General features: G+C 39.2%; 1 protein-coding gene across 2 annotated transcripts in view; it reads left to right on the top strand.

Moving 5' to 3' along the window:
- The first annotated feature begins 992 nt into the window (after positions 1-992).
- The window catches only part of SLAIN2 (SLAIN motif family member 2), a 73,141-nt gene continuing 52,199 nt past the window's right edge, over positions 993-21,934 (top strand). For both annotated transcript variants that reach the window (XM_023253135.2, XM_023253134.2), the window contains exon 1: positions 993-1,659. In XM_023253135.2, coding sequence (XP_023108903.1) covers positions 1,271-1,659 — 389 coding nt within the window. In that variant the 5' untranslated portion in view covers positions 993-1,270. The remainder of the gene's footprint in view (positions 1,660-21,934) is intronic.

Raw genomic sequence — 21,934 nt, 5'->3', positions numbered from 1 at the left:
CCTGATTTCCCATTTCGTGAGTTTAAGTTCCGCATCTGGCTCTATACTGACAACTCAGATCCTGCTTGGGATTGTCTCTCTGCCCCTCCCCAGCTCTCTATCAAAAATAAATAAACTTAAAAAAATACAGTTTTAAAAAATATAAAGTCAAGACACACTATGGCAAAGTTGTTTCCAAGAAACGATCCAAAGAGCAGATTAGGCGGCAATTAATAGACAAAGGGGAGGAGGGGGCGGTTTTATATCCCCGCTTCCAAACCAGTGTGCAATAAACTTTTAAGTCGGGAGAACTTTTAATGGATAAGATGCCTTTAAATTGCCTAGTACAGTGTCTGGGCCATAGTATGCATTCAGCAACTTGTGGTTATTATTTTGATCTTAGACGTCTCAATGATTTGGGATTCTGTTTTCTCATTTTCAGAGGAAGAAACAGGTCACCGATGGACCCCGAGGCTCCTGCCAGCCCTGACAATCTCCTATTTCAAGCAGGCATCGAATAAATATTTGCTGAACAAACAGACAAAATAAACTCTCTGTCCAAGGGGCCCGGCCAAGCGCCCACCAGAGAGCCAGCCAAGACACAGGTCACATTCGGGCGCTGGTTCCACACGCCAGTGTTTGGGGGTGGGGAGCACACCACACTCCCCATCCAAGACCAACAGGCGCAGCTGAGTGCGAGTTGTCAGTTTGCGATCTTAGCTCCTCCCGCAGTCAAGCCCTCATTACTCCTCTCCGGCCTCGGCCCGCTTATCTCTCCGCCCGGGCCCCGCCTGCCGCCGGAATCGCTTTGCCCAGCCAGCCCGGCGGCTTCCCACCTCCACCGACGCCCGCCACGCCCCTTCCGGCCGAGGCCCCGCCCACCGGCTTCGCCCACGGCCCCGCCCCTCCGCCAGCTCGGCGCGCGGTCCTCTCAGCGCTCGCCGGCGGCCGCGTCCACCCCCGACGCTCTGAGGTCACCGACGGGGCCGGGCTGCGGGGGGCGGAGGGACGGAGGGAAGATGGCGGCCGAGGCCGGATATTGGCGCCGCCTCCCCCAATCCTGGAGCCGGCGCAGATGAGGCGGCTCGGCTGGGGCCAGCGGCGCTTCGGAACCGGAGCTGGGGGGACCCTGGCGGTGGGGCCTGGCCCTGCTGTATGCCGGCGCCTCGGCTAGAGTGAGCGGCGGCGGCGGCGGCGGCGGCGGCGGCGACGGCGACGCCTCTTTCCCCCCGGCCCTCTCCCCGGCGCTGAGTCTGAGCGGGTGGCAGGCGGCACAGGCGGCGGGGCCGGGATGGAGGACGTTAACTCCAACGTGAATGCGGACCAGGAGGTGCGGAAGCTGCAGGAGCTGGTGAAGAAGCTGGAAAAGCAGAACGAACAGCTGAGGAGCCGCTCGGGGGCCGTGCAGGGCGTCGGCTCCCTCGGGCCCGGCAGCCCGGTTCGGGCCGGCGCGTCCACTCCCTCCTCCGGCACGGCGTCCCCTCGGGGCTTCCCCTTGGGCCTCAACGCCAAGTCGGGCAGCGGGGTCGGGTCGGGCCCGAGGCGGACGAGTAGCGAGGAGCTGCGGGACGCCACCTCCTTGCTGGCCGCGGGCGAGGGCGGCTTGCTGGACGAGGTGGAGCCGCTGCGGCCCGAGGAGCTGGAGCGCCTGTCAGGCTGGGAGGAGGAGGAGGAGAGCTGGTGAGCGCGGGCCGCCTGGCCGGGGCTGGGCGGGGACGGGCCCGGGGGCGGAGAGCGTCTTCCGCGGGTAGCCCTGGTGAGACACCTCGCTTTGTGTAGCGGGATCCGCTCTCGGACGGGGACTCGTGTTTGGCTTGCTTTGGCTGCGGAGAGGTCGACTGGAGTTGGGGGGATTCGAGGCGTGCTGGAGGAACAGGATTTGTAGCTGGTTGTCCCCCTGGCTTGTGCACTCTCTGGGTTCTGGACCCCGTTGCGGGGTCTGTGGTTTGGCACGGCCCGGGAAGGGGGCTGCTCGCCGTGGGAGGAGTCGGGGGGGTGGGAAACCGCTTTGTAAGGAAGGGATCTCGCTTTGTGTGAAATACCGGCTTTCGGAAGGTGGCCTGAGCATTTTGGATGTCGGGGAGGGGTCTGTTCGATGAGGTGTCGCCGGACGCGGGGTGGGGGTGGGGAGGGCAGACCGAAGCGGTCTAAGAGCGGTGGTCAGTGTTTCGGACCGCTGGGAGATGGGTACGTTTCTGGCGGCGACGGGGAGACCGTGTGAATCAGCACTCCCCTTTGGGTAGTGGGGTAAAGCTTGCTTTGTGTGAAGAGGGCAGAGGATGGTACTGCTTTGTGTGGAAAGTCAAGGGGTGGAACAAGAGCCCGGCTCTTATTTTTTAAACAAGAATTGGGGCTGGCAGTTTTCGGAGCTGGGAGGTGACAGTTACCACATCCCTCCTTAATTTTCCATGTCATCCTCGGAGCAGAGAAAAGGAGCCCTATTTAAAAATCTAAACCAAAGCTGTATTCTCACAAGCCACTTCTTGGTAGGATTGTGACCCACACCATAATATCACATAAATAGAAAGGACATCGGAGGCATTCTCCCTCATTTTTTATTGCAACCCCATAAAGATGTCTGTAAGAAATTCTTTTCTTAATTTAAAGTTTTGATGTGTAGCTACAATGTCTCAACTCGGTTGAAATTGAAACTTGTAACTCAGTGAAGTGGAAATTCTTCATGGACTCTGATATTGCAGGGGTGCAACTTTACAGTTACTTAGTAGTTAAGAGCTTTGCTTGGATTCAGGCCCTGGCTCTGCCACACTAGCTGTATGACCTTGGGCAAGTTAAGTCTGAGCCTCACTTTCTTCCTCTGTTTGATGGAGAAAAGAATAGTGCTTATTTCTGCGGAGTGGTGAAGATTACATGAGCTAATCCGGGTATACTTTTAGCACTGGGTATGGCATACAGTAAACTCTCCAAAACTATTACTCTTGAGCCTAGTTATTTAAGTCACAAAGTATTCAGTGAGCTCTTAAGGATTTGTGGCAAAGTCTGAAGACTCTTAATATGTTGATCCCTGTTCATTAAGCCAGTTACAGTTTTGGTGGGAGCCAAGTTTTATGCAGCTGAATAAACTAGGAGATAAACAGTGAGTTGCACACACACACACACACACACACACACACACACACACACACAAAAACAAAAAACAAAAAAACCCAAAACAAAACGAGAGGAACAAAAATACTGAGAATGCTCAGAAATTGGGAAAAAATAATGGTTCAAAGTAGTTGAGGAAAACTTTGGAGCCTGGGGTGGGGAAAGAGTGGGAAGGGCCTTTTATGCTCTGACAACTGCTAGAGCAGAGTCAGATATTTGTAACTCCCAATTAGGAAGGTTTGAATTACAGAGAAACTCTTGAATATACGATATCAAGCCATTATTTTATTTCCAAGTAATACCAAATATTATTAGAACTGATTATGGTAGTGACAGTTTCTCATATTAGTGTGAGATCACGCCCTCCCAAAGGAATTCTGGGTGTGTGTACACTTTAAAAGAATCCAGAATCATCTATCCTCACTTGCCTCTTCCAAGTGATGATGATAATGATGCTCTTAATAATGAGGGTTAGCTGCACTCATGAGCCCATTTTAGATTATGTATTATTAGAACATTGACTCCTCTTGGAGAAGCTGAATACGTACTCTGCTACTTTGCCTTCTGAGCACAGACTTTGTTCAGGTAAAGCAAGACATCTTAAATACTATGGCAGACTTTTCTTTTGACCAGATAGTTCCTTACTGCTTTAATCCTGGCAACGTATCTTGATCCTATCCTTTTTCTGAAAAGATTTGTGTGAACTGAAAGTTTTATAAGTTGTACTTAAAGTGCTTTAGAGTATGTTTTTGGAGTATAAGTGGTAAGGGGGCAGGTGTTAGTGGCAGGGGGAGGAAGATTCAAAGAATCGAGAGTCTTTTCTTAGCAAACTGGAAATCTACTTTCTGTAACTTATACCCATTGTACCTTCTTTTCCATCTAGAGGAATGTTTTCCCTCCTTCGTAAAATGCTAGTTATGAAAGTGTTAATAGATACTGTGTGAAAAAATAATGGTGGGTCTAAGGTTAAATATATGTGGGGGAAGAAAGTTTAACAAAAAGAGGCTTCTTTAATATTGGACTTGTTTGATACACTGATGTATATTGAATATAGTACATTTCTAAGTGGTAAATGTTTTTTGAGCTCCCAAGGAACACAGTTAGAAAACAGTGCTTCAGAGCAGTGACTTTCAGAGACATTTGTTTTTTTTTTTTTTGGACCCACCTTCATGATAAAGAAAAACATTTTATATCATAGACTAGTACATGTATATATGAATAATTGAAACAAAAGTTTCACAGAACTGTAGTTTTGTGGCAAACTAATATTTTCTATTCTATTCTGTTTCTTTAGGGGAAAAATGCTAGTTACAACCCATTAAGCTGATTTTGTGACCCATTAATTAATGAATTAACAGGTCTTTTCTCAGTTTGGAAAGCACTGTTCTAGAACAGATTGGAAAAGTCTAGAGAAGGGAACTAACATCATTGTACATCACAGTGTATCAGGCTATGCCAGGTAGCTTAAAAACATTTTTACATTTAATTTTCATCCATTTGTGAGGTAAGTATCATTTCCTAGGTAAGGAAATGTGGTCTTTCTAAGCATCAAATAACACACAGTTTTAATGTTGGAGTTGGGATTTGAATCCAGGACTTTATGACATCAAAGCCTATGCTGTTCCCATTGTATTTTGCATTTTCTAAGTATAATACCTTTTCCACATGAATGGCCCCTTAAAATATTTGAAGACCGCTATCATGATCTGGCTGACCTCTTCTACCCACCACACACTCTGAGCATTCTCCTCTCTTCTGTGGAGCAAAACAATCCCAATTTATTTTATTATTCCTAAGGTAATATCATTCTCTGATCCTTCAACCATGATCATTTTTCTCTTAATGAATTCTAGTTGCTCATTGTCATTAAACATGTTACTCAGAGTTGTACTCAGCATTTTATTTTATTTGAAGATTTTATTTTTTAAAGGACTCTCTACACCCGATGTGGGGCTTGAACTCACAACCCTGGGCTCAAAAGTCACATGCTCTACTGACTGAGCCAGCTAGGCTCCCCTGTACTCAGTATTTTAGACGATATCTGACCAGACAGTGTGGTGGATACACCTTGCTTGAGCTAAATGCTATTGTTTTGAAACCAAATATTTCATTAACAGTTTTGGTTTCTGTTATTTATGGTTAATATGAGCCAGTAGTGTCGATTGCACTCAGTATCTTTTATATACAAGTTGTTAAACTAAATCTCCCTAACCCTGTTTTTGTGTAATGATTTTTTTTTTTTTTTTTTTTTTTTTGGTATTTGCGTGTGTGCGTGCGTGTGTGTGTGTATACATTAGGCTTTTATATTTAAATTAGGCTTTTATATTTCATTTCGTTAATCTTGATTTAGGCATTTATTACTATTTTTTTTTTGTCATTTTCATATTTGGTAGGCATATCTACGTGGTCCTCAAGTTGTTGATAAAAATGTTAAAATGACAGAATAAAGGGCTCTGAAAAGTGCAGCTCAGCTAGAATCCCTTCAGATTAACATCAGTCCATTAATCAACACACATTGTGGTTGTTCGATAACTGTTAGTGTCACTTGTTATTATCAAGCCCATACGCCATTTTGTATGGATATCATGAAACATTTTGCCAAATTGCTTGCTGTAATTAAGTTATACTATGCCTACAGGGTTCTTACCTGCACTGAAGTAAACATATGAAAATAGAAATTACGTTTTATTTGGTTTGAATTGTCCGTGGTGAATCCTCTGGCTTTTTCCTTTTCTAACTTTACAAACATTTTGTTTAATTCAGTTTTAAATTTTGCAAGGAATTAGTTTGGCCTGGAATTTCTTTTTTTTTTTTTTTTTTTTTTAATTTTTAATGTTTATTTTTGAGAGAGAGACAGAGCTCGAGCAGAGGAGGGGCAGAGGTAGAGATGGAGACACAGAATCCAAAGTAGGCTTCAGGCTCTGAGCTGTCAGCACAGAGCCCGACATGGGCCTCAAGCCCATGAGCCATGAGATCATGACCTGGGCCAAAGTTGGATGCCTAACCTACTGAGCCACCGAAGCACCCCAGGTCTGGAATTTCTAGAGCTACTTATTTTTCTCTTTAGAAATTATCATATTTCCTCTTATCCACACTTTGACCCTGACATGTTATTTTTGTTTTCCCTGACATGTCGTTTTTATTTTTACTTATTTTTAAAGTTTATTTATTTATTTTGAGACAGAGAGTACAAGTTGGGGAGGGACAGAGAGAGAGAAGAGAGAAGAGAGAAGAGAGAGAGAGAGAGAGAGAGAGAGAGAGAGAGAATCTCAAGCAGCCTCTGCACCATCAGCATGGAGCCCAATGCGGGGCTCACACCCATGAACCACGAGATCGTGACCTGAGCCAAAGTCAGGCACTTAACCTACTGAGCCACCCAGGCACTGCCCCCCCCCACCCCATTTTTTAATTTTTTAACGTGTACGTCTTTTGAGACAGAGACTGAAAGTGAAAGTGCAAGTGCATGGGTATGCAGGAGGGGCAGAGAGAGAGAGAGAGAGAAAGAATCTTAAGCAGGCACTGTGCTGACAGCGCAGAACCCAGTGTCGGACTCTATCATGAGATCATGACCAGAGCTGAAATCAAGAGTCAGATGCTTAACTAACTGAGCCATCCCCACACCCTGACATGTTATTTTAGATTGATATATTTTGAATCAGTAATAATTCAATGACAGAATTTCAGTTCTTTTACATTATTTAGAGGGGTAGGCCTAAACCTTTTTCAAGCTACATTCTGGCTTACACTCTGACTTACTGTCTACCACCCTGCCTCATTTGAAAATTCAGTTTCCTTTGAAGAATGTTTCTTCAGATTGTGCATTTGAACCAAGTATTGGCAGAAAAACAGAAGGTAAAGAAGAATCTTTCTGCCCACTCTTTGTCATGTGGTAGCAGTGCATATTTTGCTCTTGTATTATAGGCTATCTTTTTTCTAATATTAATGTTCTCAATATACTTTTTATTCTCCATAAGTATTTGTTGACGATAATTCACATACAATAAAACTTTCCCTTATAAAGTGTGTAATTTAGTGACTTTTTTAGTATATTCACAAAGTTGTGCAGCTGCCACCACTCTCTAATTCCAGAACATTTTCATTAGTACCTTCCTCCCCTAAAAAAACAAAAACAAAAAACTCTCCAAACTCATGATCAGTCACTTCCCATATCCCCCTCAACCCAGCTCCGCTTACATACTTTCTGTGTCTATGGGATTTTCTATTCTGGTCATTTCATGTAAATGAAATTATGTAATATGTAGCAGTTTGTTTCCGGTTTCTTTCATTTAACATGTTTTCAAGGTTCATGTTGTAACATGTATCAGAACATTTCCCTTTTTTTTTCCATTCCTTTTTATGTCTGAATAATATTACCGCATGTTGTTTATCCATTCATCAGTTGATGAGAATTTGAATTGTTTCCACTTTTTGGTATTTATGAAAAGTGTTGCTGTGACCAATTTTTTTTAATGTTTAAGAGAGGGGGAGGGAGAGAGCAAGCAGGGGAGGGATGAGAGGGAGACACAGACTCTGAAGCAGGTCCAGGCTCTGAGCTGACAGCACAGAGCCCGACATGGGGCTCGAACCCACAAAATGCAAGATCATGACCTGAGCTGAAGTTGGAAGCTTAACCGACTGAGCCATCCAGGTGCCCTTGACCGAATTTTTATATGGCCATGTTTTCATTTTTTCCTGAGTATATACCTAGGAGTAGAATTACGAGGTCAAATGGTAACTCCATGTTTAACTTTTTGAGTAACTGCCAGACTGTTTTCCATGGCTGTACCATTTTACATTTCCATCATCAGTACACAAGAGTTCCAATTTTGCCACATTCTCTCCAACACTTGTTATTGTCTGTCTGTCTTTTTTGTTATATAGCCATTCTACTAGTATCTCATTGTGGTTCTGATTTGCGTTTCCCTAATGACTAATGGCATTGAGCATCTTTTCATCTATTTATTGGCCATTTGGCTATCTTTGGAGATGTCTATTCAAACCATTTACCCATTTTCTAATTGGGTGACTTTACGTTGTAAGAATTCTTTAAATATACTGGATACTAATCCTTCATGAGATACATGATTTGCAAATATTTTCTTTCATTCTATGTTGTTGTTTTTTTTTTACTTTCTTGATGGAGTCCTTTGAAGGATAAAGTTTTTAATGTTGTGAAGTCTTATTCTTTTGTTGCTTGTGCTTTTGATGTCATGTCAAAACTGTGCCTAATCCAAGATTACAAGATTTTTCTTAAAATTTTACCTCTTGCATTTAGGTCTTTAATCCATTTTTTAAATTGTGGTAAAATATACATAATATCAAACTTACCATGTTAAGTATTTTTAAGTGTATAGTTCAGTGACATTAAGTACATTTGTATTGTTGTGCAACCATCACCACCATCCATCTCTAGAACTTTTTGTCTTCCCAAAGTGGAATTAAATACTAATTAAACAGTAACTCCCCTTCCCTCCCCAGCCCCTGACAACCCTTCTTTCTTTCTCAATGAATTTGACTATTCTTTGTAACTAATACATGTGGAATCATACAATATTTGTGCTTTTGTGACTGTTTTATTTCACTTACCACAATGTCTTCAAGATTCATTTGTTGTAGAATGCCTCAGAATTTTCTTCCTTTGGGGGAGGGAACATGTCTCTAAAGCTTTATTTAATCTTATAATCCCCAATGGGCAAAAGAAAACAATACTTAAATCTTTCTATCCCAAACCTGAGCTTGTGTGATTATTTTCATATTTAAATATGGAGTTTACATAGATGCTATTTTGGGGGACAAAACCCAAAACAAAACCATAAAAGTCAGCCTTCAAACAGTTTCCAGGCATCTAGTTCATTATTGTCAACCACATTCACATTGTTGTGCAACATCCACAGAATTCTTCCATCCTACGTGACTGAAACTACACCCACAGAACAAAAACTCCTTGCCTCCCCCAGCTCCTGGCAACCACCATCTTTGTTTCTAGGAGTTTAGATGCCTCATAAGTTGAATCATGTCCTCAAGTTTCATTCATGTTGTAGCATGTGATGTGATTTCCTTTTTTTTAAGACTGAATAATATTCTATTGTATGTACCATATTTTCTTTATCCATTCATCTCTCGATGGACATTTGGATCGCTTCCACCTCTTGGCTATTGTGAATAACCCTGCTATGAACATGAGTGCACAAATATCTGCTCAAGTCCTTGCTTTCACTTCTTTTGGGTATATACCCAGAAGTGGAATTGCTGGATCAAATGGTAATTCTGTGTTTAATTTTTTGAGGAGCCACTATACTGTTTTCCATAGTAGCTGCACCATTTTACATTCTGATGAGCATAACAAAAGGATTCCAGTTTTTCTGCTTCCTTGCCAACATTTGCTTTGATCCATTTTGAGTTTTTAAATAGTGGGAGGTAGGGGTCCAACTTCATTCTTTTTTTGTCATTGTACTGTTTGAAGACTTTCCTGTCCCCATTATATTGTCGAAATCAGTTGTCCATAAATGCATGGATTTATTTCTGAACTCTCAGTTCTATTGGTCTTTGTCCTTATGCCAGTACCAGACAGTAGTGATTACTGTAGCTTTTTAATAAGTTTTGAAGTTGGAAAGTGTGAGCCTTACAATTTTGTTCCTTTTCAAGATTGTTTTGGCTATTCAGGGTCTCCTGTATTTCCATATGAACTTTAGGATCAACTTATAAATTTCAAAAAACAGCTGCAATTTTGACAGGGATTATATTGAGTCTATAGATGAATTTGTAGAACAGTGTGTAGATTAATCTGTTTTGAGATTTTAACAGTGTTTATTCTTTCAGTCCATGGGCATTGGATGTCTTTCCACTCACTTAGGTCTTTAATTTCTTTCAACTTATGTTTTGTAATTTTCAGGTTATAGGTCTTGCATTTATCCTATTTTATTCCTAGTTATTTTATTCTTCTTGATGCCATTGTAGATGGAATTGTTTTTCTTCACTTCATTTTTGGATTGTTCATTGCTACCGTATAGAAATATCATTGATTTATTTATTTTTATTGATGGCATTGTATTCTGCAGCTTGCTGAAGTAATTTATTAGCTGTAATTGTGTGTGTGTGTGTGTGTGTGTGTGTGTGTGTGTGTATTTCTCAGGATTTTTTATATATAAGATCACGTCATCTGCTAATAGAGATAACTTTACTACCTCTTTTCCAATCTGAGTGCTGTTTGTATTCTTGCTTAATTGCCCTGACTAGAACATCCAGTGTAATGTTGGATACAGGAGGTGAAAGTGGACGTTTTTCAATGTGATTTTTTAAGTTGTTTATTTATTTTGAGAGTGAGCAGGGGAGGGGGAGAGAAAGAATCCCAGGCGGTTTCCATGCTGTCAGCACAGAGACCCACGTGGAGCTTGACTTCACAAACCATGAGATCATGACCTGAGCCAAAATCAAGGGTCAGACGCTTAACCATCTGAGCCACCCAGGCGCCCCCTTCAATGTGACTTTTGTTGCTCTTTTTAAAAATGTTTATTTATTTTGAGAGCAAGAGAGCACGCATACATGCGTGTGTATGCAAATGGGATGGGAGGGGCAGAGAGAGAAGAGAGAGAGAATCCCGAGCTGATGAGCAGGCTCCATCAGCGCAGAGCCGGATGCAGGGCTCAATCCCACAAACCATGAGATCATGACCTGGGCCGAAATCAAGAGTTGGACACCTAGCCACCTGAGCCATCCAGGTGCCCCTTGCTCCTTTATTTTTAATTATAGCTAACAGTTATTTATTGCATTAACATGTGACAGATACTATGTTAAACACCTTATATTTTATCTTTCCTAATAATCCAATATGGTCTGACTATTATTATTAGCCCCCATTTTAAAGATTGGGAAATTAAAACTTAAATAATTTGCTTATAGTCACTCAAGTATATGGCTGAGAGATAGGATTGGAACTCAGTCTGACTCTGTATTTAAAAATTTTCGGGGCGCCTGGGTGGCGCAGTCGGTTAAGCGTCCCACTTCAGCCAGGTCACGATCTCGCGGTCCGGGAGTTGCAGCCCCGCGTCTGGCTCTGTGCTGATGATGGCTCAGAGCCTGGAGCCTGTTTCCGATTCTGTGTCTCCCTCTCTCTCTGCCCCTCCCCCGTTCATGCTCTGTCTCTCTCTGTCCCAAAAATAAATAAACGTTGAAAAAAAAATTAAAAAAAAAAATAAAAATTTTCAATCCTTACCCAGTTGTGATTGTCTATATTTTTATGTTATTTTTAATAGATTTATACTGTTATTTAGTTTGGGGTATTACATGTCCTCCCCACTCTGTCTTTTGATCATTTGTCTTTAATAGCTTGAGCTCTGTATACATTTTTAATTTCTTTATATAAGAACCTCTTTTTATACTCATTATTCTAGTGCTGAATTGGCCTTTGGAGCTCTTTGGAGTCAGATGACATGGTAGCTAAGAGTTATGACTCAAACTAGATAGCCTGAGTTGAAATCCCTGCTCCCTGTCTTCTTAGCCGTGCGACCTTGAGCAAGTCACTTACTCTTTGTACATGAACCTCTTAATTTTTTCCAAAATAGAGATAATTATTATAGCAACCACATAGAATTTAATGTAATGTACGTAAAATGTGAAGAACAGTTCCTGGGACAACTTAAAGAAATAAATGATAGTTTTCATCATTGTCCTCTTCCTCCTCATTGCTTGTTTTATTATTTTAGTTTCAGATTTGCCTGTCTTTGCATTGAACTTTAAAAAAACAACTTTTTATTTTGGAAAATTTCAAACATGTAGAAAAATAGAGTGAAGAGTAAAATGAACCTCAGCTTATCCATCTTTAACACTTACCAACTCATGGCATTCTTGTTTCATCTATGCCACTCAAACCTCAGCATCCTGGACTATTTTGAAGCAGATTCCATCCAGACACCATGTTATTCAATTACTAAATATTGCAATAGAAGATAAGGACTTGTTTAAGCGTAAGCACAATACTACTTTCGCTCTTGTTAGAAATAATTCTTTGGCATCATCAGATGTGCACTGAATGTTTTTAGATCAAATTTTCTAAAAATTAGTTTGTATATCTATGTTTAGAATTTTCTTTTTATTCTATTATGAATTCTAAAATGAGATGTTCTCTTTTTTCAAGCATTTTGGTCATTTTCATATCCAGTTAATTTATTGGTGATGGTCAGGACAGATAACAGTTCTTATTTCTTTCCCAGCTTTTTGAGATATTAAATTGTTGAGGCAAATCAAGAATTTCTTAGGTTTTCTGCTGTGTTCAGGTTGAAGTTTTCAGCAGTTGTGTAAATACCTGAAGTGGTCCCAAATCTTTTTTTCTTTGTAGTAGAATTGAAATTTGTTTTAAGTAACATTCATATCTTCCCGTGACCTTTTGGCCTATAATCAATTCCCATAATATCATCCCTATTTTTACATGGACAGTTAGTTAACATTTTTATTTATTTTTATTAGAGAGTGTGCAAGTGGGGGAGGGGGTCAGAGGGAGAGAGAGACAGAATCTTAAGCAGGCTCCATGCTAAGCATGGAGGCCCTGATGTGGGCCTTGATCCCACAACCCTGGGATCATTATCTGAGCCAAAATCAAGAGTCACACTCTCGACTGAGCCATCCAGGTGCCCCTATTTAACATTTTAATTTAATTATAGTTTTAGCATTCCTGTGCTTTAATTCCATGTACCTGTACCTCTTAGGCTCCTACATTTTTATAAAACAAAATAATTTCACTCTAATTCGCCATAAATCCACATTTTCTTCATTAAATTTACCTAGAGTGGTATACCTTTATTGAGGAAAGAAACAGCCATGGGTCTCAAAGAAAGGAGCCTTTACTAATGGTCTTTATTAGAATTTTTAAAGGGCCTCAAATAAAAGAATGAACAAGTACATGTAATATATAAAAATCTTTACATTATCATTTTAAATGTTTATTGTTGGAGCACCTGGGTGGCTCAGTTGGTTGAGCATCCAGCTTTGGCTCAGGTCATGATCTCATGGTTCATGAGTTCAAGCCCTACATCAGGCTTTGGGCTGATAGTGCCAAGCCTGTTTCAGATTCTCTGTTTCCCTCTATCTCTGCCCTTCCCCCACTCACACGTACCCTTACGTGCACTCTCTCACTCTCTTAAAAAACATTTAAAAAAATTTTGTTTTTTAATATTGTTGAGGAGGAGAGTTAGGAACTACTATTCCAGCTCTTCAAGTTTCTTAAGATTATTTTCTCCACCCCTACTGTGAATTTTGCTAATTGAAAAGGAATTTATCTGTAGGTGAAAGAGGAGTGTAGGTGTGAAATACTTTCTAAAATAAGTTTTAGACTTTTTATTTACCTACTCTGCTGCATTTCTGTAGATGATCGTTTAATATTGCATATATATTCATAGTGACTGCATTACCTATTCACTACTTGTTAGTTAAAATTAGTTCTTGGTATCTAGAAGTTTGTCATTATATTATTTCCTCCCTTTTTTCTTTACTTTGAGAATTCTTTTATTATTGACATAAACCCCCTGCATCTGTAGTGGAGAGAACAGATTGAGAATAGAGATGTTAGGGAAAATTGATAAAGTTGCCAGGCTCTTTGCAGGGCCCGTAGGAACTTTGTAGAACATATAATCATAGAAAATGAAATTAAAATGGACTTTGAGATCAGGTGGTCTTGCCTCTTCTTTTTAAGCTGTTTAATATTCAAACTGGTGGAGGCAAATAGTTATTTCTTCTTAAAAATGTTTGCGATTGGAAATTGAATAAGTTCTTCATATCCTATTAAATCCATTTTACTTTAAATCAATTTTCCCTCAAGTTTTTGAAGACATTTTAAACTCAGACTGACTTCTCATCAATAAATTGTATTGATGAACTTCCCTAACTTCTAGATAGTAGGTAGTTTTTACTTACTGTATTTTTTTTCTCATAGTCCTTCACATCTAAGAATGAACCTTATTACATGACCTCTTTGTTTTATGTATGCTTTTCATGGGGGAGACCATTGGTACAATTTGTCTGTAATTTCATATGATAAGTCTAGGTTAATAAGGTGGTTTAATTTGTATAATTATTACTTATCTAAAATAGTTTGGCAGTTATTTGCTGATTAACATCCTGAAGTTAGTTTTCTAGACATCTAAATACCATGAAGAGGTTAAAGTAATGCAGCTCGTGTGTGTGTTTCAAATGAATTAAGAAGTTATGCATAGTGATTTTCCGGTGATACTAATGTGACTGATCTTTTTTTTTCTTCCAAAAGTTTATTCATTTATTTTGAGAGAAAAAGCGTGAGTTGGGGAGGGAGCCAAGAGAGCATCCCACACAAGCTCTGAGCTGCCTTCACAGAGCCCGATTCGGGTCTCAATCGGACTAAGCATGAGGTCATGACCTGAGCCAAAATCAATAGTTGGACACTTACCTGACTGACCCACCCAGGCTTCCCTAGTTTTTTTTTTTTTTTTTTTATTAATAGAACAGATACTTAGAGTCCCATGTATGAACAGCACAGTGTTGGGAACACTGAGAGACAAGATAATGCAGGTTCTTACTTTCTTAAAAAATGGAGTTTGGCCAAGAAGGGCCAAATAATTGGTAAAATATGTTGCAGTCACTATTGTTGAATTATGTTTTGCATACAAAGTATTGTATAAGGCATTTTATGCATGGCAAATCATTTAATCTGTACAATTTTGAGTTATCTCCATTTTTTATTGTGGTAAAATATACAAAATGAAAAATTTACCATTTTAACCATTTTTAAGTGTACAATTCAGTGGCATATACATTGTTATGCAATCATCACCACCATCCATCTCCAGAAGTTTTTATCTTTCCACATTGACATTCTGTATAAACAATAACTCCCCATTTCCCTATTCTCTGTGCCCCCAGCCCTTGGCAACTACCATTCAACTTTCCGTGTCCATGAATTTGACCTTCTAGGTACCTCATATAAGTGAAATCCTATGGTATTTGCCCTTTTCTGTCTGGCTTATTTAATTCAAAGTTCCATCTATGTTGTAGGATGTGTCATGTACCATTTTGCACATAAAACAGTTAAAGTCACATAGCTAATATAATGAATTGAGATTCATGCTAAGCCTGAAAATCATGTCTAGTGAGAAACATTTTATCTTGGCTTATTTAACCTACAGGTATTTAGCTTTGGGAAGAGAATGATTTTTAAACATTTTTAAAATGTTTTTGAAGGACTATAATGAGTATTATTAGATTTATTCTGTATAACTCTGGAGATCATTACTAGAACAATAGGTGTAAGAGGCAGGCAAATTTTTATTTAATATAAGGTAAAATTTTCAAATAGAGCTGTTTTTAGATGGTACGGGCTGTCTTTAAAAAGTGTAGCCCCCTTCAGGGTCACCTGGCCGGCTCAGTCGGTGGAGCATGAGACTCTTGATCCCAGGGCTGTGTGAATCTGAGCCCCACACTGAGGATAAAGATTACATTTAATAAAAATCTTTAAAAAACAAAACAAAAAAAAAAACCCATAAATAACCTTCAACGGCGAAGACTGCTGAATGGTCCTGTGACAAAGGATGTTACAAAGAGGTAAAAATTGGTTGAATTATGTTACTTCTAAGTTTTCTTTTAACTCTGTTTCTGTGATTAAAATATTGCAGTCTCTTGGGGAGCATAAGATACCTTCAAGACAAAGTGCTAAGTTTAAATGTGGGAGAGATCTTTAGCAATGGAAGCATCATAGATTCCCGCCCCCCCCCAAATCTGTGGTACATTTCTCTGAATATCCTTAGTAATGGAAGATTCTTTTCCTCTTGAGGGTAGGTATGAGTTTTGAAAATGGTCTAAAGTCATTATTATGCTAGTGAATAAAAATGGGTTCGCAAGGTATTTGAAGTCCTCAGCAATCCAATTCCAGTTCACCTTTTCCCCATATTTACTTACTGTTGCCAGCAAACTTTATGGACATTCATGCTTGGTGGCATGCTCTCATGTTCATTCTACAGCAGAGCACCTTTTTCTTTCCTTTGTGAAATTCTGAATATCCTGCTTGGTTTACATCCTCTTCAGTGTTACCTGTTTATATATCCTTTTTAGAGCATATGTAACACAACAGCCTTGTACTTTGGTCTCTCTAGTCTAGGTTGTGAGCAGTTTAAGGAGAAGGACTGTATCATATTCATCTTCATGGGCCTGAACAGGCTCTCAGTACCTTGTGTGTAGTAAGAGTTCAGTTACATTAAATTAAATTGAATCAATCTGATTGTCAGTGATGTTAGATTGAAGTGCGGTGCAGCTTTAAAATAATAAGACCAAATTTCTTGGCTGACTTTAATGACCCCATGCCAGTTTCACACACATTCTGAATACTGGCAGTATTGAATCCGTACTCTTCCATGATAAACTAAAGAAGGAAATGCTGTCTAGATACAGTGTCTGTTGTTAAAAATCATTTTTAAAATTAATCAAAATAGTGGTGTCTCTTTGTTAGGATAACAGATGCACCTTGTTTTAAACTTGTTTGTACTTGTCATTTCTAAATTTCCTGTTACGAACACAAAATGCTTTTATAATTTAAAAAATCCTATTTATAGGCTTTAAGTCAGTTTCATTACTTTGTGATCACATAGGTAGGGATCATAATAAAATATGATACATTGAAAAGCCATTGATGCTTTTCTTATTACTTAATGGTAGTAAGATTATATATCAATGATGAAGAAATCTTGGTTCCAATAAGTTTATTTTTGTTTTTTAATGTTTATTAATTTTGAGAGTTGGGGGGAGGGACAAAGAGAGGGAGGGAAAGAGAGAACCCGAAGCAGGCTCTATACCATCATCACAGAGCCTGGTGTGGGGAATGCAGGGCTCGATCTCATAAACCCTAAGATCAAGACCTGAGCTGAAATCAAGAGTCAGATATTTACCAACTGAGCCTTCCAGGCACCCTAGTTCCAGTAAATGTAGACATGTGTTTTTGATAGAACTGGAGCCCAAGTCAGCTGATGTGTATGATTTTATCAACTACTCTTGTTTTTAACTTTGCATTTGAAAAATGAAATTACCTGAGTGTAAATATTAATGTCTACCAGATTTACCTGTAAATAAAGTATGTAATCTGTTTTTGTTGAGATGGGGAAACTCTGATTCTTTTTTATTGTCCAGGAATATCAGATAACCCCAAAGCTGTGTGTAGCTCACATCTTGCGAGCCTTCTGGTTGAAGAAATATGCCAAACTTCCAAGGAAACTGGTACTGATGCCCTTGTGGCTCAAAAGGGCTTCTTCCCTTTTCCCTCCACTTACCAAAGCTCTTGCCTCCTTGCCCTTTTGCTAGGGACATTTCTAGAACTGTATCTGTAAACTAATTTTGACTTTTTTTTTTTAATAAGTGACTTAATGTAAATAGATTGAGTTACGATAATAATATACTGTTCCTTATGGTAAGGAGTCATACTAGCCAAAGCACACTGCATGTTGACTGTTGTGCTAGTTTAGTAGCAAAAATGAACATGTAAAAAGTATGTAAGTTTTAAGACTTCAGGCAATATAAGTTCTTATTTTGCCTGTTCCATTTAACTCAAAATCACATCCTCTGGGGTCTTTCATTTAGAAATCTAAATTATGGAGGAAATGGACACCTTTAGGAACAAACTAGCTTATTTAAGAGGAAGGTTTTTTAAAACTAGGCCTTTAAACTAGGTGTGGCTCAAAAAAATGCAAAACATACAGTTTGCTTTGACTTTGAAAAGGCTCAAATGCTGGAATAAAGGTGAAATTTCTTAAAAGTGTTAAAGGACTATAGGTAGGAAAAGAAAAAGTGACTGTATCTCCTTGAAATGTGAAAAATATTAAGAACAAGATAATACCATAATATCAGATTTGAAATTTGTGAAAATATTTGGAAAGATAAGGTAAAGAGGGAGATAGTGCTTAGTTAAAAATTAGAGGTTTAGAGTTCATGAGGATGAATCAAATCATATCCTACTTCTGTAGTTTACTAGAAGGAAACCCCTCCCACACACAGCCCTCCATTCTAGAGCTTTTGCTGTTTCTCTGTGAGAGAGTGAAAAAGCACCCATTTTCTGTGGCTGCAAAGGGTTGTTTTGTTTGATTTGAAAGGTATGAGTAAGGAGCTGGGGTGGGCCAGGCTAAGTTTGTAAGTGGACTGTAAGTCTGATAACATTGAGGAATGGAATTTAACAGATATTATTGAGTTAGTGAGGAAGTTTTAAGTATGTATTTAGTGCCTAATTATTACTGTATTTTGTAAATATAATGCAGTTAGAATGTTTGTCTTTATTAATATTGGAAAGAATTTAGTAACTTTAGGATGTGAATATCTTTTGAGTAGGCCTGCTAATTTCCTCTCTGAGAGGGAGATAATGGGTCTTGTGTTGACTTGTCATAGTATAATTCTTGTTTGCCACTGGTTATTCTTAGCTAGGGCTGCTCTGGAGAGGATTAAAAAACAAAATAGGGGCGCCTGGGTGGCGCAGTCGGTTAAGCGTCCGACTTCAGCCAGGTCACGATCTTGCGGTCCGGGAGTTCGAGCCCCGCGTCAGGCTCTGGGCTGATGGCTCAGAGTCTGGAGCCTGTTTCCGATTCTGTGTCTCCCTCTCTCTCTGCCCCTCCCCCGTTCATGCTCTGTCTCTCTCTGTCCCAAAAATAAAATAAATGTTGAAATTTAAAAAAAAATAAAAAAATAAAAATAAATAAAAAAATAAATTGATGAATCCTAGAAACCTGAGTCTAGAGGTTTGGAACTTGACAAACAGACATTATAGGCCTCAATGGTTTAGAGCAAATGAATGAGAGAGGCTAGCAAACAGCACTATGTATAATCTAGCCTTGTCCTAATTCATCTTTGAATTCCTGTCTAACACCATGCCTGGCCACTGATGGCCGCTACATTAATATTTGATTAAATGACAAGGTGGAAGTTAATACTAAGCCTTCAAGGTACTTACAGTTTAGCTTGGAGACAGAATGAACTTGGAATTTGGTTCTGTCTGAAACCAACAATGAGAGTTCATAGAAGAAAGGCTTATTATGGACTTGAATGTGACAGCTGGGACATAGGATTTAGGTACAGGTGGAAGGGTATTTCTTGCTATTCTGTCAGAATCAAAAAGTGCAGGGAAAAGGATGAATGCTATATTTGAGTAGGATAAAGAGAAAGCCTGTGAAGATACTTCAGTGAAGTTTGTTGGGGAACAAGTGAGAAATAAAGTTGAATCATTGGGTTAGAGACCATATTGTGGGCGTCCCGTGAAATGTAGGAGGAGATTTTTTTGAGTGTTGGAATATTCTTAGCAAAATGGTGTTTCAGAAAGATTAGTACAGAGATAGTATATAGGTGGGAACAGAAGGCACAGCTATGCTTAAGGGCTAGAAAACTAAGCCTCTGAGTTTTCTCAACCTCTTGTGCCCAGAAGCACATGGTAAAAACTTAATACTTCAAACCGAAGTATTGAGTCGAGTGATATTCTTTCCATTTCATCCCAACTATTTATAACTTCATAAAAATCACCATATCAAAGCAAATGATTAAAGATCAGATTTGTTCCTTTTATAAGATATCTACATTGTTTAAAAATAGTATTTTGGTCTAACTAGCTTTCTTCTATGAGGATATTGACATTTTGGGCCAGATAATTCTTTGTTGTGGAGGCTGTACTGTGCATTGTAGGGTGTTTAGCAGACAAAAATGCCTCCAGACATTGCCACATGTCTCCTGGGGGCAAAATCACCCCAAGTATTGCCTTACAGCATACTTGTGATACAGTGTCAACTTAACCAGGAATATTTAGCGCAGTATTGCAGGAGTAAGTATTTCATTCTGATAACTGTGTTCCGTTTACATTTCTAAATCATAAAATAGTAATGTTTGAAATTTAACAAAACTAAATTGTACAAACCTGGACACTTGGAGAGTCAAGGGAGTGCTGGGATGCCAGAACAACAGGCTTGAGGGCTTCCCTGTACAAAGTGGATAAACCGATCACCCTTCCAGTTAATCACCAAATATACATTGCATACTTACTATGAGTAGAGTACTGTGTTAAGATGATAAGAAGTAGGGATAAGAACTATAGTTGTTGGAAAGCCTCATAAAAGAGGCAAGTCTTGAATTGGTCTTTAAGTAAGGCTGAGATTAGATAAGGAAAATGGAAAGAAAATTCTGCACCCTCCCCAGCCCCCATAGTAAAAAGAACTATGAACAAAGACATATGTGGTTTAACTATCCAAGATAATGAAGTGAACATTTATTTGGCCAGTTTGGCTGGACAGGAGTGTTTTGTTTTGTATACTCTTATTTTTTTTTTTTTTTTTACTGGAGTATATGGGAGAGAAGATCAGAGGATGTAGTTTTGGATCAGATAAAAGGATCTTGAAAATTAAGCTGGGGACTCTTGCCGATGGGGACGTTTTTTGAGCTGCGAAACAATGTTATACTGATCTGTATTTTAGCTAAATGGTAGTGGGTAGAGGATAGCTTGGGAAGTCTAGTAGGTATGGGGAAACCACTTGAGACTATTACAATTGTTTATGTTGGGTGAGATGAGGGTTTAGGCTTGGGTGAAGTTAGTGGAAATGAAAAGGAAGGGATGGATTTTAGGGGCACTAATGAATGGATAGGAAGTGTTGATTGAACACATTGAATACGGGGAGAGAGAAAATAGTCAAGGTTAGCATAAAATTTTTCATTCGTTGACTGTTGCCATTTTATGTTTGTTTGGAGGTATCTGATTTTGGGGGATGTTATAGTTAACCTCCGGAGCTCTATGACACCCATGGAAAAAATTAGGACTAGAATTGTTTGAAATTGAAAATGATATATGTCCAAAGAATGATAGTTGGTTATGATGAAACATAAGACTTCTTCAAATTAAAAAAGTATCCAGTAAATATAGAATAAAATAGTAGGAACAAATTTATAGTTGTATCCTCTGAGATGGCAGTTGATAGAATAATAAAAATCCTGTGATGTAGAAAATGTGTGAAGAAATAGAAGAGCTCAGTTTTTACACTTGTAACATGTATTTTCAGACCCTTGTGTCATGACTTCTAGCTTTGGTAGTTAAACTTTAGTTAGTGATATGGGAAAAAACTGATGGGAAAAGAAGAAAGTTAAGGGACCGGAGAATAAGTTAAATTTATCCTCTTAAAGACCCTGGGATAATTTGATTACTGCCACTTGGGAGAGATCCTGATTAATTGTTGTGGGTATTTTGAAAGGAACAAATGAGGTGGAATGGACATAAATTGAAATAGAAAGAATTTAGTTCTGCCCGTCCAACAACTGGAGTTACTGAGTGGTACAGTCAAGAATAACTATAGATTCTATGTATAATTTTTCAAGAAAAAGTGCATTCTTTTTATGCACTTATTATGGATTCTTTATAATTATTTCCTTCGTTTCATTCTGCAATATCGAATTCCTTTTTTACTGTGTGCCAGACAGGTTTCTTTGAGGTTGAAGGTAGAGCATAAGAGTTGATGGGAAATATTATTCCTGCCCTTAAGGTGCTTGGAGTCTCATATGAAAAAGACAGTTATATAATTATATATAAATTGTATAGACACACAACTACAAATGTTAATAATGGAGGACTAGATTGGGTTTTCTTTCTAGGACAATGCCAGTTCTAAAAACACTGTCCCTCTTGCCTCTCAAAAGTATTTTATGCATTCTAACCATTTCGATATACAGTATATGTCAGGAATTCTCACATACCCACTCTTACCTTTCTTTTTATATAACTCCAAAGAAAAAGAAAAGAGAATGTCTGAGCTGGTCCTAATATTAACTTTAGTTCTATGAACAGAGTACAGTGTACCCTTCTCTCTTACCTCTACTCTGGCATGTAACA

This window comes from Felis catus, chromosome B1 (genome assembly GCF_018350175.1).
Source record: "Felis catus isolate Fca126 chromosome B1, F.catus_Fca126_mat1.0, whole genome shotgun sequence".
In the NCBI taxonomy this organism is placed as follows: Eukaryota; Metazoa; Chordata; class Mammalia; order Carnivora; family Felidae; genus Felis; species Felis catus.
The sequence above is the reverse complement of the archived record's forward strand: the minus strand, read 5'-3'. Positions and strand labels throughout refer to the sequence as shown.